We start from the raw sequence: 27,887 nt of genomic DNA on the forward strand, positions 1-27,887 counted from the left end.
GCTTTAATGTGACTTGACAGTATGACGGATGTGCGTGTTTCATATCCAACATTCATTTATTTTTAGATTAACCCAATTTCGAGTTAGGCACTGACAATGTTTTTGCATATTTACTGTACCCGCAGGTCCTTTTTGCTTATTATTATGCACACTCTTCGCCCAAATGAGTCATATGCCATAAATTTGGAAAGGTTTTTGGAAAAATTGTCATTTGTCTTATGTACACATATGGGAATACATGTGCACGCTTTAGATTTACTTGCAGCTACGAGGAGTTGTATGTAATTGAATGCTACGAGGAGCCGACTTATTAACTGAAATAAGTAATATTAATTTCTTATATCCATTTTAGTAATGAGTTGGATTTGTAAGACTGCTACGGTATATGCCAAAACTATATATGCTAAACTAGTTTAAATCTAGCTTGAACTATGTGATGTAATAAACGACGCCATGATGATTCTGATATTAACTATGAAAATAAGGTTGCATTTACAACTTTCAAGAATGTCTTTGCGTATATTCTTCTATAAGTGAGAATAAATATTTCTTCACATGCTAGGATTAAACATTTTATTGTCTAAAAGCTTCAATGTTTGAAGTCAACGTTTACGTCGCCATCGCTTGCAATTCCATTTATATTCCTAAGCAAGCTCATTAACTTAAGTAAATATTATTAAAATGTGAAATTACTTCCGGTATTTATGTTCTTTCACATATTCATGCCAAAAGCGGGTTTTTAATGGGAAATGCCAAGATTTTCTATTCACATGCACAAAGGGATGGTTCCTTTCAATGCTCATAATGCATAGCATATGTAGGTAAACATAGAGCGAAAATGCAAGAAAAAAAATCACTGTCTACCATTTATTTCTGAGAACACTTTATTTCCAGCCGGAAGCAAATCAAAAACGGAAGAAACGAGCGGTGAGGGTTGTTGAGAGTGCAATTCGTAATTCGAATTTCTCTTTCGAAATGATGACGCCATTTTCGATAATGCGTGCTCTTTCGAAGTCGAAGTGTTTTGGTTTTTAAGTACATGCTCGACTTTCAACCCCTCAATTTGTAAACAAATAGCAAGTAAACAACTTTTGTTGTTTACCGTGTTATTTATGTATGCATTGCTTTATATATTTGTGAATGTATATGTAGTATATGCGGGCGAATGCACTTGCTGACAGCTGGTTGCATATGAAAGTGGGCACTTCGGCTTGACATTGCAGCCGTTCAGTCCGCATAATTTGTTAGTTGTTGGGTGGTAGAGTGGTTGGGAGGCAACCGGTAACCTCTAATGCACCTGTCCCAGTTGAATGACCATTTGTTTTTTTTTTTGCAAGTGTTAAGGTTGTTAGGAAGTGTAATGTTCTTAATGCTCTGCCAAATAGTAATAATAAGTTATCATAGTCACATTTACCATTTTTATTTAAAAAATGGCCGCACGCATTGAAAATTCTATAAATTTAGTATATCTCGATCCTCTGGCAACATATTTTAATCCAATACTTCTTCATAAAGTCTTCAATACGCCCATTGATTTTTTGTTACTTTTGTTACAGGGCGATGGAAACACGTCATTTCTACGCGCTGCCCGAGCTGGTAATCTAGAACGAGTTTTGGAACATTTAAAAAATAATATCGATATTAACACAAGCAACACTGTAAGTATATATTTCAATACCGTCGATCTATTTTAACATATGTACATTTTTAAATAAAACCATTTCTTTGACTGTTAAATTAGAATGGCTTGAATGCACTGCATTTGGCTTCGAAGGATGGGCATACGCATGTCGTTTCCGAGCTGTTAAAGCGCGGCGCTATTGTGGATAGTGCAACAAAGAAGGGCAACACCGCCCTACATATTGCTTCGCTTGCCGGGCAGGAAGAGGTGGTGAAACTCTTGCTCGAACATAATGCCGCCGTGAATGTACAGTCGCAGAACGGCTTTACGCCACTCTATATGGCTGCGCAGGAGAACCACGATTCTGTTGTAAAGCTGCTACTGGCCAACGGCGCCAATCAAAGCTTGGCTACTGAAGATGGGTTCACGCCGCTAGCAGTAGCTATGCAGCAAGGACACGACAAAGTCGTCGCCGTGCTCTTGGAGAGCGATACACGCGGTAAGGTGCGTTTGCCTGCATTGCATATTGCGGCCAAGAAAGACGATGTGAAGGCCGCCACACTACTTCTAGATGTGAGTATGCACTGAATATGAAATTATTATTGTGTTCGCTAATATGGAAATTTCGACATTGTGTTCGAACACCATCTTACAGAACGACCACAATCCTGACGTAACTTCCAAATCTGGCTTTACACCGTTGCACATTGCTTCCCACTATGGCAATCAAGCCATCGCCACCTTACTCATACAAAAGGGTGCCGATGTCAATTTCGCCGCTAAGCACAATATCAGTCCGTTGCATGTTGCCGCAAAATGGGGTAAAACAAATATGGTTTCCTTGCTGTTGGAGAAAGGTGCTAATATCGAGGCCAAAACACGCGATGGTTTAACCCCGTTGCATTGTGCGGCTCGTTCCGGTCACGAGCAAGTTGTCGACATGCTATTGGAGCGCGGCGCCCCGATTAGCGCTAAAACGAAGAACGGTCTCGCACCGTTGCATATGGCCGCGCAGGGTGAGCATGTAGATGCCGCACGCATTTTGCTCTACCATCGTGCACCCGTTGATGAAGTCACGGTGGACTATTTGACGGCGCTACATGTGGCAGCGCATTGCGGGCATGTGCGTGTCGCTAAGCTATTGCTCGATCGCAATGCCGACGCCAATGCACGTGCGCTCAACGGTTTCACGCCGCTGCACATTGCCTGCAAGAAGAATCGCATAAAGGTCGTGGAGTTGCTGCTGCGTCACGGCGCTAGCATTAGTGCCACAACGGAGAGCGGCTTGACGCCGCTGCACGTAGCCGCTTTTATGGGCTGCATGAACATTGTCATCTACTTGCTGCAACATGACGCCAGTCCAGATGTGCCGACCGTGCGCGGAGAGACCCCACTACACTTGGCCGCACGTGCAAATCAGGTAAGTGTCGCAGGGCTGGCTAAGCGACAAGGTTTAACTGCGTTTTTAATTAACAACGCTTCCTTGCCTTTGCAGACTGATATTATACGCATTTTGCTGCGCAATGGTGCTCAAGTGGATGCACGTGCACGTGAACAGCAAACGCCGTTGCACATCGCCTCGCGTCTCGGTAACGTAGATATTGTCATGCTATTGCTGCAGCATGGCGCTCAAGTGGATGCCACCACCAAAGATATGTACACTGCTTTGCATATTGCGGCCAAAGAAGGCCAGGATGAGGTAAAGCAATTGATTGCGAAAAAAATTGTGGACCACATTGATACGGTTTATTTGATGCAATTGTTTTGGATACGCCATCAGGAGTATTTCATTTGATCTATAGTTTCTTTTTTTTTAGTTTTTACTCATTTTATGTACACCTAGTTTAAGTTTCGTTTCAATTTTTAATGTCACCTAAGTTCTTGTTATTGATGTTACAATTTTTTGTTCCAAAAACCACTGCTCTGTCAGATACAAATGTGGATTCCAAGAAGTGTCCTTAAATATATCAGAAAAGGCAAACACGTTTTATTTTTATTTTAGATACAACAATTTTTATAACCAATTTATATCCACTTTTTTCGAGGTTTGCCTTATATTTTCAGTATTTCTATAAAAAAGATTAAAATAAAATCAAATTATTTTTGCAAAGCATTTTTGAAAGCTTTCTTTAATTTTTTTTGTACTGATTTAGTATTTAATTTATTTAAACAAACTTTTCTGTCTTAACAATTTATTTATCGGTGACATATTGAAAACTGATATATGTAGTATTTAGTTTTTACCGTTAAGTTCTTTCTTTAGTATTTTGTAAGAGCTTTAAAGTGATCTTTTGTTATTTATGTTATATTCGCCGCAAGTTTGTTTGATGTATGTTGTTCTGATTATACTGTTATTATTTATTTGTTGCCTCAATATAATGTTTAATAAATTATGAAATAAACAATTTTCATTTTGTATTATTCCTGTAGCAATCCTTTATCACTTTTTAACCTCACATATACATACATATTTTCTAAGACTTATACAGAAGTATTGTAAATGTTATTCTTCAGGTCGCTGCCGTTTTAATCGAAAATGGTGCAGCCTTGGATGCTGCCACGAAGAAGGGCTTCACACCGTTGCATTTGACAGCCAAATATGGACACATCAAGGTTGCTCAATTGTTGTTGCAAAAGGAGGCGGATGTGGACGCACAAGGAAAGAACGGTGTGACACCATTGCATGTGGCCTGCCACTATGATAATCAAAAGGTCGCGCTTTTGTTGCTGGAGAAAGGGGCCAGCCCGCATGCCATAGCTAAGAACGGGCATACACCGTTACATATTGCGGCACGCAAAAATCAAATGGACATTGCTACAACGCTATTGGAGTACGGCGCACAGGCAAATGCCGAGAGCAAAGCCGGTTTCACACCATTGCATTTGAGCTGTCAGGTGAGTAAATGGATGCACAAGTGTCGATGCAACTGTAAACAAGCGTGAGAGCAGAGGTGACGTGTGTTTTACAATAACTAGTGATTACCAACTTTAAAGTGGTTTTCTCTAACAAAAATAATCTAATTCCACAGGAGGGGCACGCTGAGATATCGAACTTGCTAATCGAGCACAAGGCCGGTGTAAATCATCCTGCCAAAAATGGCCTAACACCAATGCATTTGTGTGCCCAAGAAGACAACGTGAATGTTGCTGAAATCTTGCAACGCAATGGCGCCAACATCGACATGGCCACCAAAGCCGGCTATACACCACTGCATGTGGCCGCACATTTCGGTCAGGCAAATATGGTGCGCTTTTTGTTGCATCACGGCGCCAATGTAGACGCGGCCACATCTATCGGTTATACGCCATTACATCAAACTGCACAGCAAGGACATTGCCACATCGTTAATCTGCTTTTGGAGCATAAGGCGAATGCCAACGCTCAGACGGTTAATGGACAGACCCCGTTACACATTGCACGCAAACTGGGTTACATAAGCGTTTTGGATTCGTTGAAGTCGATCACAAATGAGCCGGATGCGGCAGCACAAACTCAAACCGACGAGAAGTATCGTGTCGTTGCACCGGAGGCAATGCATGAATCATTTATGTCCGATTCGGAAGAAGAAGGCGGTATGTTTAAATAATACTTTAAAAAATATCTTTCTATTTAGTTCATATGTTCGAACATTTGTACGATCATATGCGATTTCATTTACATTTGAAGAAAAAAAGAATATTTTGCTTGGTTCAACATCTCGTGTGTCACATAAAGCACCCTTTATATTTCATTTAAACATATGCATAGAGAAACAATGGCTTTACAACACTTCATTCATTTCAAAGTCCGGATATATGTATTTTGAGTATGTTAGACCTCAAATACTTGTATGTAATGCCTGTATAAAAACTTTGACATGCTACTCGAATAACACAATGCGAAGCACTCCACAAATATGACACGAAGTTAAACAATCTTACTTTATCCATTGTATGTGTATATACCTATCCTCATTATACTCTGGTATAATATTCGAAACAAACTTGATAAATTCAAAACAAATTTAAAATTGACAGTTCTATATTTTAAATATATATATTTTTTTTGTACAACAAACTGTGTCTCAGGTGACACAAACGATTGGGATCCTTGTTATGGCATTAAGGGTGATCAAAATACGAATGAAGACCACGTTTACCTTCCATATTACCAGGGCGAAGCATTCTTTATGTCTAGTAAGTCTCATACACTGAGCTTTACACTTATTAGCCGTATTGCAAATGTACACTGAATTAAGCAAACATATACGTTTTCCTTAAGTAACCCTTAAATAGAGAAGCTCCTTATAAAGTGTGTGTGTGTGGCAGTGTTTCCATTGAAGCTCGTGTTTTACTGAAAAACGATCTAAGAGCCATCGGTTTATGTTTGAAAATAACTAGTAACATGTCAAAATTTTTAGACCACCTTTCACACTTTACGGGGATATGCATATTTAAATACACAGATATGTACATACATACATACATATACTACTCGCATACATGGCGGTGTCTATATTTCACAAACTTATTAAATGCCTTCCGGTGCTCGCATAAAGAATATTTGGTTTATTAACACGGAAATATAGTTGAAATCTGGATATTCGGTTAGTGGGCACTAGGCGAATGAATATGCATGATACTAGGGTGATAAAAAATTAATGAAAAATACCTCTTTTTACAAAACGAGAAAAAAGAAGTGATAGCAATAACACTAGTACTGTATTAAAAATTTCTGGAGGATTAGAATTTTTTTAATCTCCTTTGCAAACTGAAATGTTCTTAACATTTAAAGGAACATTAAATCATTTAAGCAAAATTCGATTTTGCAATTCAATATTCTTACCTTTTAAGACAAAGCACCAATTATAGGGATATTTAAAATTTAGATGCCATTTTCGTAGTACCATTACCTTTTCGTTTTCATTCGAAACACATTTCATGCAACTGCAATGATGAAACAACAGTCTTTTCTTTCAAATGGCGCTGTACTGCGTGATTTCGTCGTTCAAACGTTTCCCATAATTTTGTGTAATATTCCGCAACATACCTTTACTATTTTAAAATGTCATCTATATTAATAAATCTTGTTTTATGGTCATCCAAAGTCATTTTCTGGAGCTTTTGATGCTTTCGTTAGCAATCGTCGTCGTGTCGATGAAGCCGATACGACGTGTATTCCGAATTTCCGTTTTACTTCGCCTCGCAAAGCACGCTTTATGCCTTTGTTTAGAAACATCGTCAAAGTATTTTACATTAAAAGGGTCACCCTAGTGTTATGAGTATACATACATACATGTACATAATCCATGTTTTCCTCTATGATACTTTTCATGTATAAATTAACCGTTTCTTGGTGTTGTTGTAAATGAAAAAAAAATATTCTATACAGACTTATGTAAATAAATATACATACATACATGCATATGTACACAAATTAAAATACACGAAATTATGTTTCAAGTTCTTTTCACTTTGCCAATTTTGAGTTCAAAAATATTGAATTAAATACAGATCAAGGACGGATCGTGGATGAAATAAAACAAATTTCAGGTTTAGAGACTGCGAGTTACATGTAAACATAAATAAATACCTGTATGACTGAAGACATATGTATAATGCTGGATTTTTGACACAATTTATATTCACAAATTTGCTAAGGGAAAAGTTCTCAACCGCAAAGGAAGAGTATATACAATACAACTGGGGCCCAGGGAATAACATGTGTATTATATTCGAAAGTGTTTACGTAATACAGAGAGTGTTATTACTAATGCAAGCGTATAGACCTGTAACTTACTAGCAGACTGCTTTAGAGGGGTACCACTTTGATTGGAACGTCCAAAGTAGCGTCCAAATTATAAGTCTGCTATCTGAATACTTTCTTCCTATATAGTAATTATTAGATATCTAATCTGCTGTGCGCTTTCAACATTTAAATTTTTTATAAACAACTACATACATACATATATGTGAGCATTTTATTTCCATAATCCTCAGTTAAGTTTCTTTTCACTGCAAATGCGTTATCAGCTTTCATATTTAATCCGAAAGATTATTAATTATGCATGTGTGTTTGTCATACAAATTAAAAATAAATCTTTGCATATCTTCATTTATGTTTCTTAAAATTTTTTTTTGCACTGTTTGCTCCGACACCGCTAATGAACTGCAATAACAAATCGAAAAAAAAATCGGATTGTAATGGAATGCCAAACAAATACAATATTAAAACTCGTCAACTTACCACTACACATCCACCACCACCAGGCGAAGATAATATGTTATCCGATCAGCCTTACCGTTATTTGACAGTTGATGAAATGAAATCTTTAGGCGATGACTCCTTGCCAATCGATGTTACACGTGATGAACGCATCGACTCCAATCGCATGATGACCCACAGTGCGGAGTATGCTGGTGGAGTCGGAGGCCCATCGCAACCGCAGGCCATCGCAGAAGAGCTTATAAGCCCACACAAGGCTCAAGTACATGGCATTGGGAAATCTTATGTGGACGGTATTTATATGGGTAATGGTCTCAACGAGGAACAAAAATATATGAGGTGAGTTGCAAAATTAAAAGTCTGAAAAATACTGAACACGGAAGTTTACTTATGAAACTCTGTTTACATGCAGCCGAAAACTTTCCTGGAAAAGGTATATAAATCAACTTTAGCTAATTATTTCGTACAACCTTCACTTGTTTTGAGACTTTATGTGTATTTATAAGAATTTATAGTTCAATTAAAGAAGTACCTATTAAACTCCTTAAATAAACGATGCACGTTATCATCGAAATCTTTGCTCTTTTGCTGTTTATAATGATCACAAACATATTCATTTTAATCTTTCAGTTTCCTTGTATCGTTTCTGGTGGATGCTCGTGGTGGCGCCATGCGTGGCTGCCGTCACAGTGGCGTACGCATGATTATACCTTCGCGCTCCACTTGCCAGCCGACGCGTGTGACTTGCCGTTATGTTAAACCGCAACGCACCATGCATCCACCCCAACTAATGGAGGGCGAAGCTTTAGCCAGTCGTGTGTTGGAGCTGGGCCCTGTGTCCACCAAGTTTATTGGTCCCGTTATCATGGAAGTACCACATTTTGCTTCGCTCCGTGGCAAAGAACGTGAAATTATAATTTTGCGCTCCGATAATGGCGAAACCTGGCGAGAGCACACCGTCGACAATTCGGAAGAAATCATGCATGATGTGTTGCAACAGTGTTTCGAACCCGAAGGTAAACTATTAGCAAAACATTTTAAGTATGTACTTCATTTTTAACGTTTTTTTGATATTCGTAGAAATCGCACAACTTGAGGAGCAAGGTGGCAATCATGTCTGTCGATTTGTTACCTATGACTTTCCACAATACTTTGCTGTGGTCTCCCGTATACGCCAAGAGGTGCATGCCATCGGACCCGAGGGAGGCATGGTATCCAGTACAGTGGTGCCACAAGTACAAGCTGTTTTCCCGCAAGGTGCACTCACCAAAAAGATCAAAGTGGGCTTGCAGGTAAATCTCTTTAAACCACGCAAAGGTGTTGCACCAGAAAAATTGCGCAAAATCAGCGTTAATCATGTTCCAAAGAAGAAGCGTTTCTCACTTATTTGGTAAACACCATATGTAATAGAATTATTACTAGCTATATACAAAATGCTTACGCATATATAAGCAAGCATATATATTCATCATAACTAACTTTGAAAATTAGCATAAAATTAGAACAAAATAACATTACAGTTAAATATATACTACATATATATCAATTATTCTTATGATGATTTATGATGTCATAAAACATAATCAATATGCATTTATATTATGGATAATACGTAACCGAAAACTACCATACTGGTGAAGAATTTGAACGTAAACATAAGATTTGGTTATGCTCCATAAAGTCATCATCCAACAGAATGTAGTACAGTTAGTATGTTCTGGAGTTATTTTATGAAAAATACCTTCGGTTTACTGAATTATTGCTATTTTGCGTAATCTGACGGGATACTATATGTCTCAGAAAAAGTCACTTATATTGTAAGAGGTAAATAATACATTCTTTGTAAATCCACTATTTGTGGTCTACTTTTCAACATGCTAGTTATGTTATTGGTGAACTCGGCATTCACACTATAAAGCAACTAGTCTATCAAGCAACTAGTCTATCACTTAAAACTATCCAAAAAAGAGCTTAGTAGATATTACTTATCGCTCATATGAGTAGAGAAGGTGCTATCAATTTGATTTAAAATAGGCGAAAATACACAATTTTTAGTTAGAAAAAGTGCACAATATAACAGCAAATAAATGCAGCGCAAACATACAAACAAAGTAATATTCTAACAGAAAGAGAATAGTTTTCAAAAGTGGATAATTCATGAAATAACTGAAAATCAAAAGAATTAAGTGGCTGGTAAACTAAGATGAAATGCAATTGTATGGAATTATTAATCAACAGACGCAGCAAGCACATTGGTATTGAAGAGGCACAGCTTTTCGAACCTTTACTATATTGCTAAATGGATTATAAATTGTTCTGTTATAGATTGATTGATTCTTAAGTGCAATGTTGATTACATGCTGTCATAAATATGAAGCTATCCTCTCCTCCATATTTCCTTTATAAATTATCAAGTAAAAATTTGTGAGATGAAATGTTTGAAAGAAAGCAATGCAATGCAATTTATTATCAACAGGCTAGAAATAAGCAGTAGAATATAACATATATACTAAATCAATCTGGTCTAAACGAATAAGTAACGTCTACTATGTATTAACAAACGCACTATTACATTTAGAACATTTAGACTCGTTTGAGTAATATTTGTATTTGTTCTATCCCATTCGACATATGTATGTTTGTGTATGGACGTATGTATGTATCATTTGTATGTTCTATACCTAACATTAATTAGTCATTACTCAATATCTATATCTATAATTAAAGTTAAACTTAATGGACAAATCAAAAATACCCAATAAATTTAGTTTCAATATAAACTTTAAAACAAAATGTTTTTTTTTTGTTGGTGTGCATTTACTTAAACGTTTTACGCTTCTAAGAAGTGGTACACAGCAAGCGTGCGGTGCCTTAATAAGTTAAAATGCCTGTAAAATGTTACAACACAAATTCACACAGTAAATAGTTTATGCAATTGGGTCTGGATTAGTATGCCTCGAATGTGCCAAAGCAACTTAAAATAATATATCGCATATAGTCGTATACAAAATGATTTTTCAACGGCCCTTAAGAACATAATTATTATTATAATTAGAATACCTTAAAACATACAAGTAAAAAGTTCATTAACAATGTAGTTTTTAAAGTTTATTTGATAACTAAATTTATTGGGAAGCTAATGGGCCTGAACATTTGTAATACCACAAGTCGCCGATGCAAGTAGTAGACTGCACTACATTATATTAAAGAAGTGAGCGCTTTGCATACATACATACATATGAGGTACGCTTCCATGTGTGTATGTAGGAAAATGTTCAGCAATTAGCTCAGAAGCCCAAACAGCTTCTTATATTTCATATAAACACATATAATTCAATGGAAATATAATATAATTTATAAGTAACGTAAATCACACAATTTTTGTACAATTATTGAAAAAAAAGGAATTTCACAATTTCGTTAATTCTCTAAATTATCTGTTAAGCAAATGCATATCTTTGTCGCTTCAATACGCTCTACTTGCTTTGTTCTACTTTTCGCAACACTTGTACTATACTTTAGTCTTAAGTGGCCATTTTCATGTTGAAATAATCATTTGTTAAAACGCTAAGTTAGCGAAAACTCATAGTTAACCATAAAATAACTGCAATGGTAATCACAAAAATGTATCGATCATTTCTTGTGTTTACCTCATTTTAGGCACAACCAGTCGATCCAGATCTAACTGCTAAACTACTTGGCCGCGGTGTGGCCGTCTCGCCGATTGTAACGGTCGAGCCGCGACGTCGCAAATTCCATAAGGCCATCACATTGAGCATGCCAGCACCCAAGGCACATAGCCAGGGCATGATAAATCAATATTCCGGCAATACACCCACGCTACGACTACTCTGCTCTATAACAGGTATGTTTACACAGTTCTTTTCGTTCTATTATAATCGAGCCTTAGCAAATTCAAATTAGTCTTGAAGAAGGAGATGAAAAAATAAATAAAATAACAACTATTCGTTAATATTTACTTAAAATAAGATTTGTATTTGTAACTTATCTTAGGTGTTTAATTTACGTTTGTCTTTATTTGTTCGTTTGAATAAATACTTGTACTTGCGTTAAGTTCATTTTATTGTTTTTAGTTGGATTCTTAACTAACTTACTTTAACTTTCTTTATATTTGGTTTTTTACATATTTAAAATGACAAAATTTATTTCTATAAACTACATACTCACATAATTCTGTATAATCTTTTTGTTACTTTCCTAACCATTTAAGTCGGTGGTTATGTTGAGAGAGAGAGAGACATTTCAGTCATTGATATTTAAACTCCCTACAGACCCAAATACCAAGTTTGAATACCTCTGAATCGCACCCAAAATAGTGTTATGTAACGGTTTAGCAACATCAACTATTATGATCAATACATATATAATACATATATGCATTTATAGATATGTACATTATGTATACACAACTGCATTTATTTCTTTAATTTTCTACTTGTACATTTATGTATTTTGCCAGAAGTAAATACCTGTTCTATGTGCTAAAGCCATCCATATCAATATTTAAGCTATCATACGTGCGATTTACTTAAATACTAACATATACATATATACATATGTGTGTGCATCTTCATTATTTTTCGTTATTTTTTCAAGTTAGAACTCATAGCTGACCCAACCAGCCGGCGTAGGGCCTATTATGTTGCCAAATTTGCGGAAAATATTATGCAATTTGTAAGTAACAGTTCCAAGTGTGAGATTCGGTATGAAAAATACAAATTTGAGAGTTAAAGAGAGTGACCCTTAACCGAATATACCGCGTTATATATAAATGTATATAAAATTATATGCACATGCGCTTCAAATAAAAAAATAATGTACTAATTATGTGTATGAGTTTAGCGATTTAGATATTAAACAACTCCAAAGCTTCCTTAACAGAGAAATGCCAAGATAACCAAAGAATAGGTTACTTAAAGGTTCGAGTGTTTGAAGAAATTGATTATTTAAGTTTACTTGGTGATCCATCAGAGAAATTCTAATTCCTTAGCAGCAGAAATTCTTAGTTAATCAAAAAACCAGGTTACTTAAGGGTTTGTGAGCTCGAAGAAATTGATTATTTAAGTTTACTTGGTGATCCATCAGAGAAATTCTAATTCCTTAGCAGCAGAAATTCTTAGTTAATCAAAAAACCAGGTTACTTAAGGGTTTGTGAGCTGGAAGAAATTGATTATTTAAGTTTACTTGGTGATCCATCAGAGAAATTCTAATTCCTTAGCAGCAGAAATTCTAAGTTAATCAAAAACCAGGTTACTTAAGGGTTCGTGAGCTCGAAGAAATTGATTATTTACGTTTACTTATCGATCCGTCAGAATCGAAGCGATTTTGACGGAAGTGTTGAGCTGAAATCATTGACTTTTTATAGCACTTAATAATGAATACTTCACCACGTGATTAAGCAGCTGGTTGTTTAATTTAGTCGACCGTGTTGCGGTGTAAGGCATTTTGATGGTTAGTAGCTGCTGAGTTGTTAGGTGCCTGTGAGTATTCACCTTCCACTCGTTTTGTCCATCGTGTTCTGTTTGCTTTTTGTTGTCTTTATAATATTATATCCTCCAGTTGTCGGGGAGCAACTCAAATATATAGAAATTTTACCAGTGAATACACAAGAACGGACATCAATCAGCATTTTGCATTTACACACTCCTTCATTTTTATTTAAAATGTTTTTCGTTTGATATTTTGATTTCTTATTAATAGTGAAGTACATAAATGCCCTTTTAGATATTAGGATAGTCATTTAATAACATATTGTAATTATAGATCGCTCATGTACCCAACAACTATAAAAATTGCTTCAAGCAAATAAAGAATTAAACAAGAGAAATTTAATAACTTATTTAGTAGATAATCTATATAATATGAATGTTTATTTAGTGAGCATACAGCATACTGATTTTATTGATACGTATGTATGTATGTAAAAAGTACATAATCACATACTCAACATGTCAGTAAAAGCTAGTGCATAATATCTAAAAAAATTGCGTGTTTTCGCTTAAATTGTTATCCAATTATCATTCTATCACATTATGGTTGTATGTATTACTTCGCATAAGATTTGGTTTTCTTTTAAATACCATAAACTAAATTCGTACGCCAGATCATACGCAACACTTGTACAATCCCAACTTTCTTGCATCTACAATTAACACAAACACATACATTTGTAACACCACACACACACACACACACCAAAACATATATACATGCATTCAAACATATCTACATACATATGGAATCGACTCATATGCCAACAATATGAGGTTAACAATAATTTCGTTCCTTTTTCGATAATTTTTGATTAATTCGAGTTTGGCTTTTCGTTAAGAAATTTATTCAGTTATTAAAATTTGTTTCGTTTCTTTCGGATTGCCTTTGTTGTTTTTCTCTGATTTAAATTTCAAAATGTATTCGATTCGTATATAATTTTGTACTAATGCGTAAATGCATATGTGCACGCATACCATTCTTTTATTCCATCATTGAAGGTGTGTTTCGGAAAAGATCTCTAAAAGGTAACTAGCAATTTCAAAATCACAAACATGTATGAAATTTCAAGTTCAATTAAGACAGACAAAAGCATTTTTGTATTTTGAGTTATTTGTTATTAGATTTACATACATATATCTGAAGCCCAAAGTTCAAATCTAATTTGAAAAAACATGAAGAAAAAAAATTTAATTAATTAATTACACGAAATCAAGAAAAATTTTTTGTTTAATAAATACTGAAATGAATATATGTACGATTAATTTTACGATTTCGATCAAACAGCTCCAATTTCTATAATATTCCAATACATAAATATATAATATGCTTTGAAGCAAAACTTAACTACGAAATATATGTACCACCTAAGTTTGTTTGGTTTGTTGGACTTCATTTCGATAAGTTTGATTTGCTTTTACTTTTTCACAAATGCGCAAATTTTATTATATTACTTAATTTTATTATTTGTTCAGCAATTCATATAATTAAGTAAGCGAATGTCTTAAGAGTCGTTTTCAAAATTTTTCATTAAATTAATGCTGGGGTTGTCAAGTTGTAAAATTATGATCGCAAATTCAATATAAATATATGTACAATATACCGCTATACAGTTTTAAAATCCGCCGCGTCTTACCAATCTGGAAAGTTTTCCTTCAAACAAAACGGCCTTTATTTCCGAAATAATGTAGTAGTATTTATGCTCCGTAATTGAATCACTGTAAATAAAATGTACTACGCCCTTTATTTCACCAGACAACCTCTGCATAATTTAAAATAAATATTAAACCATTTGGAGGCTATTTCATAAATTTCGAAGGCAAAGCACCATTTACTTGTTTTGATATTAAATACGAGCTATACACGAATGCACAGCGAATGTATAAGCTATTAAAGTACTAACTAATAAGAGATAATTAAATCTTTAAGCTTTGCTTTCATTTTTTAATTTGTAAACAAAGCGCGATTTTTATAACTGAAATAAAAAAAACTTTTCCATAAATTTCTGCACAAATAGGTTAGGTTGCCTTTTCACATTATATGACAAATAATCACAAAAAACAGTTTTCACTGCAAGTTACTCTTTGGTCCAAAATAATTTTAAACACTTTCTTACAAATTTGGCTTTAATTTGGAACTTTAATGCTATTATTATTATAATTTTTATAACGAAATAGAATATGTTAGATGATTTTCGTGATAATAATTTTATGCAAAATAGCTCAATTAAATGAAGTAGAGAAAGGCAAAAAAATGAAAACCATTCTATAGGCAAACACTATTTCAAAAAAGACGACTTCGTTGATTAAGCCAAACCGATAGGGAGAAATCAAGTAAGCCCTAAGAAATGTGAATGAATTAGCCGAAATTAAGCTTACTTAAATCTAACTTACTCATTGGCTGTTGGGGAAATGCACGCACAGTAACTGTAAAATTACTTGTTTCAAAGATTTATTATTCTGATGTTAGCATGTTACAATTAACAAATGCGTGTTTTTAGACTTAAGGGATCGTCACAGTGTGACCCTCCAAAAAATCACTGATTTTCGCGATTTTTTTTTTTAATGTTGGAATTTGGAATTTGAACAAAATGTATCGAATTTTGGCTTTTTTCGACAGTTTTTCGTATGATAGACGTAAAAATGTTCTCTCCAAATTGGAACTAGATTTCTTCAAAACTTTTCTTCTGAGAGTGGAAACCGTTTTGATTTCTCGAAAATTTCACACTGAGACGTTCCCTTAACTGGTTGTCTTTGCAATTCATGTTGACGAATTAATCACATTGTGGGCGTGACTTCTGTAGTGTGTCTACGATAAGTTTTAAAGTCGAAGACGTTACCATTGAGAATATTGTAATATTTAGTTGGTAGAAGAATCACAGACGCCGTCATACTTTTTCACTGACAATCCGATATTTTGGAAGATATTTCACTTGGGCTAAAGTACATTTACACACATACATACTTCTCCTAGCATTCCCAACGAGCTGTTTAAAATTATGGTTTATTAACTTTCTGATGCGTTTGTTAGAGCGAAAGTTATTCTATTTTGTACATATGCATGTACGTTTGAAATTAATTAAGAATTGCACCAGTTACTATACAATTAAAGAGCAAATTACTTTATTTCCAAATCGTTTTGTACACCATTGAAATTTATTTTGCAAATTTTATGATTGTATGTATGTATACATATATTTTTTGAGAGGTATGTGAATATTTTTGTCTGATTTTAATTAAGTTAGAAAGTTTGAAATTCAATACATATAATTTCTAGACATTTTTAGCGAAAAAGCAAAAAACGGACATATAAAGCTGATCCATTCAGGGGCTTTGCATAAAATGAGAGTGTAGCATTTACTTCAATAGAATATCAAAAACTTAGTTTTTATTTCGGAACTTCAAAGCTATATCAAGCAAATTTTCAATGTTTAGCAGTGTTTGTAACTGTTCCTAAAATGATTGGGGAAATAATTACAATAGAGGAAAACAGTTATATAATGAGGCTTGTGCACAAAGCCGAAAAATTCGTTCCTCACGACTAAGTTCTTCTTCTTCTTTACTGGCGTAGACTGCGGTTTTAGCTGAGTTAACAAGTTTGCCAATTTGCAATATTAGAATAGAAGACGAGAACAGTGTGATCAATCATTAAAGTGTACTGGCCAGGCTTGCAGGCTTGTTTTGCTTGTTCTGCGTCAAGAACTGTCAAAAATTATTTGAAATACACAAAAATGTATGACGGAACTACTCTCAGTCCACAATATGGTCAATAAGCAAATCTACCCTTATAATTAGAAATACGTTTTAGATGTTGAAAAAGATGGAGATCGAAATGCACGAATAAACAAAAGTTCTTATTGATCGTTTAAGGTTCGCATTAGCAAGTCAATTTTATTACCGAATTTTATCTAAATGTATTAATTTCGAATTTAATTTATGTTAATTTTTTATACCTTTACTTAATTCTTTTGCACATATGTCAAAAATAAAATGAATTAACAAATGTAACTTTGAAACTAACAATTTGAATTTTCTACTGTTTGTGGTACCAAAGAGAACTTTTCTGAAAAGGGGAGCCCGTACATTATTCGAAACTATTTGGAATTTGCATACATTCTAACGAAATAATAGTGTTGTGATATTTTGAAAAGTGCTCTTCATTCACATAATTCGAAAATTTTCACTCGAAAGCAAGAAACAAATCACAGCAATTTCATAAAAGTTCAGCTATTGCGAACAAAAAATACAAACGAAATACATAAATATGCCAAAAAACCGGCGCAGCTTATATAATTCACATTATTTTCATGCATTATGAACTTAATTATAACTTTTCGACTTCATATTTTTTTCAATTTCAGTACTTTTTTAACTTTCTCCAAATTAGTTTTATAAGAATTTTACTTTCTAATTATTTATGTTAAATTTGGCTATTACTCATGATTTTTTAAATACTTTTTTTGCCTTCAGACACTTACACGAAAAAAACAACAACAAAATATTCACATTCCATTGATTTTAATTAATAAAGCGCATGTTTTAAGAGGTTGTTTAGAGAAAACGAAATAAAATATTTAAAAAAAATATGTATAATAGCGATAAAATAGCTTTAAACTGATCTGTTTATTGAAGTATAACCATTTTGAAAGCAATATACTCGTACTTATATATATATATATATGTGTACATATATTTAATGCTATTTAGCGCTAACTTACAAATCTGCTTGACAATTGCGATTTTACCTCAGTTTAACATTTTGCATCCATACCTCACAGTTTCTAACTAAGTTTCTTCTATCTACTTTAGAAGCTTTTCATTAAGCTTTTTTGGTTTGTGTTTATGTTCATTTCATTTAACAGCGACACCATTTTAATAATTGTTTTATTTCTTTGGTTTATTGAAAACATTTTTTACAACTCTTTTTCCTTAAGTTTTTGCTAATGAATTTGTAGTAGAAAAGCAAAAAACAATAATTATAAGATACATGTTTTTCCTGGATATGCTCGTTGACGCAAGGATCTTACTTTTGTGGCATTGTCTTTTTTGTATGTGTCGCTTGATTTAGGCGGGCCGTCTCGCGCGCAATGGGAAGACGTTACTGGCTCCACACCGCTGACCTTCGTGAATGATTGTGTTTCGTTTACGACTACTGTCTCTGCACGATTTTGGTTAATGGACTGCAGGAATATATCCGAGGCTACCAAAATGGCAACCGAACTATACAAGTGCGTATTTAGATCTCACTACAACCTTTATGTTTATACAGTTATAGCAGAAACAGCGAATTCCGCTCCTCCCTTCCTCAGTTGCCGCCCGTAGCGAGCAAAATTTGTCAATAATAGCATTCGACTCTGATTTAGAGTTAGTTTAATAAAATTTCAAACATATTGAAGACAATTTTTCTAATTACTACAGTATATGGAGACGGTAACCCTGCGTTGTGAGAGAGCAATCAGCTGACCCGTTTCTACGGGAAAAGCGGGCGGTAGAAGCGGTGTTGGCTGATCATTTACATTGCGCTCTCATAAGATAGGTCGTATGAGGGCTGTTTACGTGGTTCGCTGTTTCTGCTATTAGATTTATCTCAATGGGCATTTAAGGAAGCGGCACGCACTGACGTTTTGCAATGTTATAGAATTTATATGAAAGGTTTTAAAAATAAATGTATATGGAGGTTAATGGGAAATTATATGAAATATTGCGACAGGTCTGTGGTTATTTATGAAAAGTATTGTTCATTATGCAATTAATATTCTTTATTAGGTAAAATTACATATGAACTGATTGCCCTCCTTTTTGGTAGATAGCTAACCGATTTAGCTCTTTGTGAAGTGCACAGCTCCCGCGTGTCTCAGATAGTTATTTGAGATATTTATATTATAAGAACCTTTTAAGGGGCTTACGCCATTTTTCATAAATTTTCAGACGGCATGCCACCTATCTTCGACGCCCTGAGCGAAATTTCACTTTGCGGCCTAGTTGGCTAACGAGTTATAATACTCATTAGAACCAACTTCAGGAGTAAACAAGGGTTACGGTGTTTAACATAGTGCAGACGAACGGTCGTAAAAAAAATTGTTATTCTGAGAATTTTAATTGGTACATATTATAACTACCAAAATGTGTTAATAGGTCGACATCTCGGCTATTAATAGCTGTGCAGCATTTTCAATAGGACACAGTGCAGAGCATGCCTTCAGAAATATTAGTGAAGAATTTACTCCTTGACACTTATACCCATATTATTGTTGAAATCGTTTATATAATGACATAACTTTTTATTTAGGGAGGTAATACATGTGCCGTTCATGGCCAAGTTTGTAGTTTTCGCAAAGAAAGTGGAACCGTACGAAGCGCGTTTGCGTGTGTTCTGCATGACTGATGATCGTGAGGATAAAACATTAGAAAAACAGGAACTCTTTACCGAAGTTGCCAAGAGTCGCGATGTTGAGGTGCTGGAGGGAAAGCCACAATATATTGAAATGGCCGGTAACTTGGTGCCAGTCACTAAATCTGGTGATCAATTGCAATTGCAATTCAAGGCGTTTCGGGAGAATCGTCTACCATTCACTGTACGTGTGAAGGATCAACATGCCGACATTGTTGGACGTACATTGTTCATGAAGGAGCCAAAAGTTGCCAAGGGCGAGCCACCGCAACATCCCATCTGTATTTTGAATATCGTGTTACCGGATATTGTTATACCGGACACAACTACCGAATTCAGTGATAAGATCACTACCACCTATCGAAGCTCCCTCTTTAGTTTGAGTAAACATCAGAATGATCACTATATCGGCGATATACGTATTGTGGATCTGTCGAATTTATTAGGCAAGGATTGGATACAGTTAGCCTCTGAAATCGGTATAAGTACGGAGGAGATAGATGACATAATAAATCAAAATACCGATAGTATTGCGCGGCAGGCCCAAAGCATGATTCGACTATTCAAGGATAAACCAAATTATGATATTCACGCCTTAGAAGATGCGCTCAAAAATATTGGTCGTGAGGATATTATGAAAAAGTGTAAAAGTGGGCGACTTTCGCATTCGCGTGACTTTGACGAAACTGATATTATGAAAAACTCCGAATCGGTGGAGGAACTCGTGCGACAAGAGAGTAAGTAAAGCGTTGTTATACCTGGTTGTATGGTTGCAATTAAATATTTTGCATCTTAGGTAAACGGATTCAACAGATTCACGATCACGAGGAGGTTAAATATTCGGCAGAAGAGAAGGAAGTGGAAGAGTCCGAATCAGATGAGGAAATTACGAAACGTACTGTTGCCGAACGACGTGAGAAGATCGTGAAACGACTCTCAATCGAACGGCAAATACCTGCTTCATCACAGAAAAAAGAGATTTCACGTGAAATTTCCGAAATAAAACGTAAGAGCCTTATCGAGGATAAAAAGGCTATACATGAATCGGAAATAATGATGCAGTTACCAACAGATAACATAGTTAAATCAACCGTTGCTCCCGACCAAGTAATGAAAATGAAAATGGGTAAAATGGATGCTGCCGAAATAAGTAAAAGCGATTTCGATAAGGAATTGACGCACAAATTAAAGACATCCGGACGCAGTTCTGAAGAGGAAGATTCAGCAACAGAATATAAGACCGTTGAGGACGATGAAAATTTGAAAATAGTACAAGATATCAGCGCCGTCGAAAAGTCAAAGAAGCTTCAGGACTCCCCGATGGAGTCAGGGCAAGATACAACCAAGCAACTAACTGAAGACTTTTTAAATGCCGAGAAACAGACTCAACTTCCAGTCGATATAACATTCAGTGAGAAATTTGTCGAGGAGGTAAAGGAAAAAGAAATGAAAAGCACCGAATTGGATGAGAAATCGAGTCAGAAGATTGAAAAAATTATATCCGTATTTGAGAGTGGCAAATCTGACGAGAAGGATGGAACTGTTAGCAAAACGTCCACCATTACGGAAACCATCCAAGTTGTCACAGAAGGTAAAGTAAAGGGTACTTCCATTGAAGATAAAATTGCAGATTTCGAAGCAAAAGGAGTTACTTATGATATGAAATCCGTGCTACCAAAAGATATAAAGAAATACGAAGATACACATGCAGATGATCTCTATGAAGCACACCAAGAACCCATTAAGTCATTTGAAAAAACTATTACAGAAGACTTTTTAGCGTTAGAGCAAAAATCTCAAATGTCACCAGCAATTAAATCTATTCAAGAAATTACTACTGCCGTTCAATTACCAAAAGATAATGCAGATGTAATAGAAAGCGCTCCAGCAGCTCCGGTTGCCGAAAAGAGAACGTCACTTTCTGAGAAATCATCAGAGCCAATAACGCGTTCATCTATTGAAATACAATCCTCAAAATTCAGTATACCAGATGGTAAAGAAGAGAAGGTCTTTCCTAAAACTACAGAAACTATAAAAGAATTCGAAAAACATATTGAAAAAGATAGCGAAATTGCTACCTCTGAGTTATCGTACATGGAACAGAGATCACAAAAGGAAATTACGAAAACAGCAAGTGAATTTGTAACCAGCACGGCGGCGGTACTTGAAACAACGGCTGATTCTTTTGAAATTACTACTGACTTAGAACTGCCAGTGAAAGAAGCAGAGAGAACGAAAGCTCAATTAAAAGAAGTCACAAAAGAATGGGACGGAATAACTCTAACGGGCATTCAAAAAACCTCTGGTGATCTCACAAAACCAGAGCATATAGAAGATAAATTGACAACTGAGCAGGTTACTACAGTTTTCAAAAGCAAGGATAGCTCAATGGAACCAAGAAGTGTAGCAAAGACTGAAGTAATTACGACCACGACATATTTGGATAAAACTGAAGCGAAAGTGATTAAGGATAGTGAAATCGACGATCTGATAGAATTCACTAAACAGAGGGAAGGTGCGAAGGAAACACAAGTAGAATCAAAAACGGTAAAAACCACACAAATATTAAATATATTTGAGACGGAATCAGATTCTTCCACAATTCAATCAGCAGTTGGTGATATTGCAGCTGACACAAAAATCACTTCAGAAATATTGAAAACTGGCAAAGAAATATCCACAATTGAGCCCAAGGAATTAAGTAGTGCTTTTTCAGGTGAAAGAGATCCATTAGACATGAGATTTGACGACACTAAACATGAACAAACTACAAAAAAATTAACGCAAGATTTCTTGCTAATGGAGCAGCAAAAACAATTGCCATATTCCAAAGAATCCCAAGCCGAAGATGAAAAATTTGAGCTTTTGAAATCGGCCACACATACAGTCGTGCCATCTATTTTAAGTTCAACTGTTGTTCCTGCTATACCAACTGATTTGAATGTTAAGCAAGAACCAACATCGTTGGTAGATGTACAAGCAACTCTACCCGATATTGCTTCGAAAGAAGGACAGCCAACAATGGATGATACACATACGGTTGAAACGAAAAGCGCCATGAGTGACCTGATCAAATCAACCAGCGTTATAATGGCGACTGTACCGAAAGTTTCAACCGAGGAGGCCATTATATCATTGGAGGAAAGTCTTACAGATATCAAACGTGAAGAGAAGCCCGTACAGCTTCCGACAGCTTCAAAGAAATTCACGCAAGGTAGCCAGCCAGAGACAACTCCAAAAGATTTTGAACCAGAAATTATAATTGATGAGAAAACCACAACACTCAAGATGAGTTCAGCAGTAACGGATACGGTCAAAGAAGAAAGTATAAAACTTGTAGAATCCATTAAAAAGCTAGAGGAAACCATTAAGGTAGTCGATAAGCATCAAGACGACGGCATCGAGTTGGCCGCTCCTGTAAATGAGACGGACAAAGTATCAGCCGTGGGTATAAGAAAACTAACCGAGGATTTCCTCACCATAGAGCAAACAAAACAGTTTTCAACAAGCACCAAACCGGTGAGAGAAACAATTGTAACTGACGATCATGAAAAATCTACAGTATCAACAACGTATGAGAAACCAGAAGTGAAGGCAGATTCATTCAGCAGCCTGCAATCGGCTGGTCTGAGCGAGGAAATTACTAAGATAGTAACGGAGGCAGCAACGAAAATCGATGCCATTAAAATGACGAATGACTTCTTAGCCACAGAACAAAGCACACAATTACCCATCGTGAAACAAACAAGTGAGCAAACTGCAGATCAACTTGATACACAAATTTCGCCAAAGTCGGCTCTTGACCTTGCCGCACCTGCACCTGTGGAACCACGCAAATCTATAACACTGACAGACGCTGAGTTTTGTAAGTCAGTCGAGGAAACGATCACAAAGAAGATGAGTGCGGGACAAATTGAAATCTGTGACGAGCTCAAAACTAGCGGTACGTATTCACTCTTTATCTAAGTGTTACTGTTATTAGTATTCATTGTATTGTTTACAATTTTTATGCAGCGAGCGACATACCACATTCTCAAACCCCACCGCCAACTCCGATCGATACTAGAACTGAAAGACAAGAAGAAGAATCCTTACCACGGGCTAAGTTCGTTGAAAAAGGTACACAATCCCGTATATTATAGCTTTGAAATGTAAAAGTCTCTATATACTTATTTTCTAGATAATTTGTCTGACACTGTGGTCACTTTGCACAAGACCACAGAATCGACATTCGAACGTGTTTCGGGAATTTCTAAAATCGGTAAGCACTAAAAAATATCATTAGCAGTATTTATTGTTAGGAGACTCTCATGTTTTTGTTGCCTTTTAGCATTTTATGAAGTAAATAAACTTATATAATCGACCACCATTTTCTTTTGTTTGTATGGCATACTGTAGATTTCGATTTTCTGTTATCGTATCATCTTATCTTTACTTTTTTACTGTATCTACATATTTACAATTTGATTTCCCATAGGCTTTTTGTATGCAAATTCCATTCATGTTATAGTGTACAAAACGATGTTTATCTGTGCTTACTGAAAAAAAAAGAATCAGAATTTGTGTCATAAGAAGTATCAGAAGCTAATTGAATGAATTAGCGGCTGGTAGTGATGAAAACCAAAATAAAACCTATTGACTATGAACGAATATTGGTAAGGATCGAACACCCACTGAGAGTATTCTATTACCCTATACTCTATCTTTGGATACTTATGTATGTATATATGTATGTATGATAAGAACGTAAAGCATGTGCAAAAGTCCGTTTAAATAGCCTTAAGGAGAAATATAGTAAGCTTAATAACGTACTGCTATCATTCCGGCACCCAGTGGTAGTTAGTTAAGCTCACACATATATGTATATATCCGTACTTATGAAAACAAGAATGCGAGTGCTCATCAACAAAACTTTTACGAACCAATGAACCCAAAAGACTCTTTAATGGTTTCCATATCGATCGATTTGTTGAAATTTTCAGTTACGTTGCATTGCCAAGGTTAAAGGTTGCAGAAGCAGAGCCAGACCACTCCAACAAAATGTGCTAACACATACACAATCATGCGCAACAAATGCTGTTGTGTATTTTAATTAACTGTACTGTTATTTTACTGACAAAATATCTAACGTATCAGATCTCACACGCACGTTTCTACATATATAGATTTACACATAGGTCATAGGTAAAATACCTACAAATGCTTAACAGTATTTACAAGTACCACTATGAGTGCCTGCGTACACTTTCCGACGTGCGTTAGTCTTCTGAGTCATGGAGCGCGTTTGCAGGGACAGCACCTCCGAAACTACCAGTCTATGGAAATAGTATATACATGAATGCATACATACATATATATGTACATACGCGATATGCCTCGTTGGTGGCAATGGCACCACCCACTAGTTTGTACGCCTGCCCTTAACTAATTTAATTTATACAAAGTTGTGAGTAAATATTTTTCGTTCTTGTGAAATGTTATTGATAATTCGCTTACAGTTCGATACTTGACTTTCGCGTGAACGTTGCTCGCTGTTCGTAAGCTAAAAGTTGGTGTTAAAACATATTATATGGTTAACAAAGTTTGAAGCCCATCGAATATTTACACAGATATATGTACATATATACGCCTTTGGACTATAAATATTTTTGAGTTATTTCCAATGTAGTTTTCATTTTATAAAAACAAAATATTAACCAAATATCTACTAGCCGTAGATTTACGATTTGTACGTTTCTTTATAATAACGTAAATAAGTAAAGTTCATTTATAAGATTATCAATAATAATCACGTTGAAATCAAACGGTAAGTTACATAAACATGTCCTAGTCCCTGTGGTCTGAGGTTGAGAATAAAAGTGGAAATTTTATTAATCATATTAAATATGGAAAAAACGGTGTGTATTGGTTTTATTGCTAAGATCAGGCATACATATTTTACATAGCATAACAATACATAAATCGAAATGAAGTTGTTAAACGTTTGCAATTTTAAATGGAAGATATTATGATGAACGGTCAAACTACTTCAAGCTAATTTGTTCAATTTGGTTTGAAATATGCATATGTATAAGTTAATAGTCATGTATGTAAGAGAAGAGTCGCCTATTAAATTGAGTGAGTGTACAGCTAAATGGCACATATGTACATACATATGTAAAACGTGATCACTTTAAATAAATGATAAAACTTATTTTCACTTTAAATAATCGAGAAAACTTATTTTAAAGCTATCCTAAATTGAAATATGTTGCAATTGTGAGCAATTTTCATTTTGCTCGGATTTTAAGTGATTAAATGTCTCAAACTAATTAACTTCAAACATACAATGAATAATATGCGAATGTTAGTAATACAATCCTTTCCATAGTACAAATAACTGGCACATAAATATTGCTTGGATTGGATTCTTGAAAATATTTCAACAGAAATTCCTCACATACCGTCCAACCTCACGCCAGTGCATCCAAATCTTAATAGCACAAAAAAAATAATGTTTCGTGCCTGTACTGGAGAGTTTTTGCTTGCTTAAACAGCAACTGAACTGGTGAACAAGTGCGGTTGATTAATGGTTTTATGCCAACTAACAGTATGTGACTTTTTGAGTGTGTCTTCGAAATTTCAATTATAAAAAAAATTCTCAAAACTCCATTTAGCAAAATTAAATTGAGACATAGCATAAAAAAATAATTATTACTGGGAACTCAAATAAAAAGTAAAAACTTTAAATTTCTATCAAACTTTATAGTAGTAAAAGCTGCTATGTGTTAACCGCTCACAGCCGCAGTTGCTGAAGTACATTAAACTAATCGAAGTCGATTGAAATAATCGTTCGCTAATTATGAGACACCCGTTTAGTTCTAAGAAATGAACCATATGTGCGTGAGAAGCCCATAGCTTTCAATAAATACATATGTACAGAAGCTGAGCCTTAAAAAATCAGTTTTTTCTTGTCTTACATTTAGATTATAATAATTTATTTATATTTGTATAGCTTAATTTCGTACTTAAGTCTTTGGTTTGAGAAAATGCAATTGACACGATTACTTTGTATATATATAAATTTTCTGGCATAATATAATATGTTGATGTTTTAAGTTATTAACACACGCTAAATAACCATATTTTATAACGCGGTTTTGGATTTAGTTTAGTCATTAAATGTGAAAAGAAAAGTATTCTTGCACTCGCTTATTATTTACACACTCGTCGTATTTTTTTATGCTTTCAAAACCAATTTGGCAATGCAGCGGCTGTATGTATCTCGATTACCGTTCATTTCTCTATATTATTCTGTATGTTATATGAAGTCGTGGTTGGACAAGCTTTTACGTAAATTCAAAATATCATTCGTGCTGTTTCCTTACATAACTTTGTACACTCAATGGCCTCGAAAATCTTTTCATAATTAACATTTATTTAAAAATGCAAACGTTACCTTACTTGTATGTAAAAATAAATGTAATTTTAAGCAACGGTAATTTTCAATACTCGCACAACAAGACAGAAACACCAGCTGCATATAATCCACGACCTCGTATAGCATATTACGTCTACACATAATCATATAATCGTATTAACATAAAATGGCGATGCGCAGCTTTGAACTGTTTAAGTTGGTGGCTAGCTGGTCGTATCATTGTAAATTTATTCTTTTGTTGCTTCACACACCATATACTCGTATCACATGCAACTTGGTGCCTACATAAAAATTTATCATACGAATCAATACACCATCTCACTTATGCATGTTGTCAACTAAATACTAAATAGATAAATATAGTATAGTCTAACCAACTGACCTCATTGATTTGTCAGTCGATAATATTTATGGTATTATCCTTTAGTGTTAATTGTACTTGTTATTTTACATCGCATATTCCTTTGAATCGCTTTTAACCGACTGGATTTGCAACTGAAAATGTATAATAAATGAAATAAATTAATCCATGTAATGCAATTTGAACGGCATAAACAGAGCACGTCAGCATTCAAAATATAAAATCTAGTAGTTTTGCCAAGATTACTGAATCTGAAAAGTCGCCCGACACGAACTATACACCTCGAGCAGTTAAGCCAGACGAAGTTGATGATCTTAGCGACACTACCTCATTTTCAGAAATGAGTGGTGGTAGTCAAATTAAGACAACCATTACAACT

At 35.0% G+C, this 27,887-nt stretch overlaps 2 protein-coding genes across 18 annotated transcripts in view; both read left to right on the forward strand.

The window, feature by feature from the left end:
- Nucleotides 1–27,887, forward strand: part of LOC126762533 (ankyrin-3) — a 61,521-nt gene that overhangs the window by 7,723 nt on the left and 25,911 nt on the right. For 6 of the 12 annotated variants that reach the window (XM_050479358.1, XM_050479359.1, XM_050479348.1 and 3 more), the window contains exons 2-19: nt 1,557–1,658; nt 1,742–2,194; nt 2,277–3,041; nt 3,117–3,320; nt 4,136–4,516; nt 4,651–5,194; nt 5,690–5,797; nt 7,871–8,165; nt 8,239–8,259; nt 8,457–8,842; nt 8,907–9,118; nt 11,487–11,691; nt 14,339–14,365; nt 18,405–18,564; nt 19,626–20,464; nt 20,524–23,670; nt 23,742–23,846; nt 23,908–23,988. In XM_050479358.1, the coding sequence (XP_050335315.1) occupies nt 1,557–1,658; nt 1,742–2,194; nt 2,277–3,041; nt 3,117–3,320; nt 4,136–4,516; nt 4,651–5,194; nt 5,690–5,797; nt 7,871–8,165; nt 8,239–8,259; nt 8,457–8,842; nt 8,907–9,118; nt 11,487–11,691; nt 14,339–14,365; nt 18,405–18,564; nt 19,626–20,464; nt 20,524–23,670; nt 23,742–23,846; nt 23,908–23,988 (8,035 nt within the window). Of the gene's footprint in view, nt 1–1,556; nt 1,659–1,741; nt 2,195–2,276; nt 3,042–3,116; nt 3,321–4,135; nt 4,517–4,650; nt 5,195–5,689; nt 5,798–7,870; nt 8,166–8,238; nt 8,260–8,456; nt 8,843–8,906; nt 10,275–11,486; nt 11,692–14,338; nt 14,366–18,404; nt 18,565–19,625; nt 20,465–20,523; nt 23,671–23,741; nt 23,847–23,907; nt 23,989–27,887 lie in introns of those variants that run through there. The other 6 variants (XM_050479351.1, XM_050479356.1, XM_050479357.1 and 3 more) reach the window with 4 other exon arrangements.
- LOC126762537 (uncharacterized) overlaps nt 25,192–27,887 on the forward strand; it is a 28,607-nt gene continuing 25,911 nt past the window's right edge. Inside the window, exon 1 of one of the 6 annotated variants that reach the window (XM_050479363.1) lies at nt 25,192–25,275. The gene's annotated coding sequence lies outside the window, so the exon portion shown is untranslated. The other 5 variants (XM_050479362.1, XM_050479365.1, XM_050479367.1 and 2 more) reach the window with 5 other exon arrangements.

Source organism: Bactrocera neohumeralis, chromosome 6 (genome assembly GCF_024586455.1).
Source record: "Bactrocera neohumeralis isolate Rockhampton chromosome 6, APGP_CSIRO_Bneo_wtdbg2-racon-allhic-juicebox.fasta_v2, whole genome shotgun sequence".
In the NCBI taxonomy this organism is placed as follows: domain Eukaryota; kingdom Metazoa; phylum Arthropoda; class Insecta; order Diptera; family Tephritidae; genus Bactrocera; species Bactrocera neohumeralis.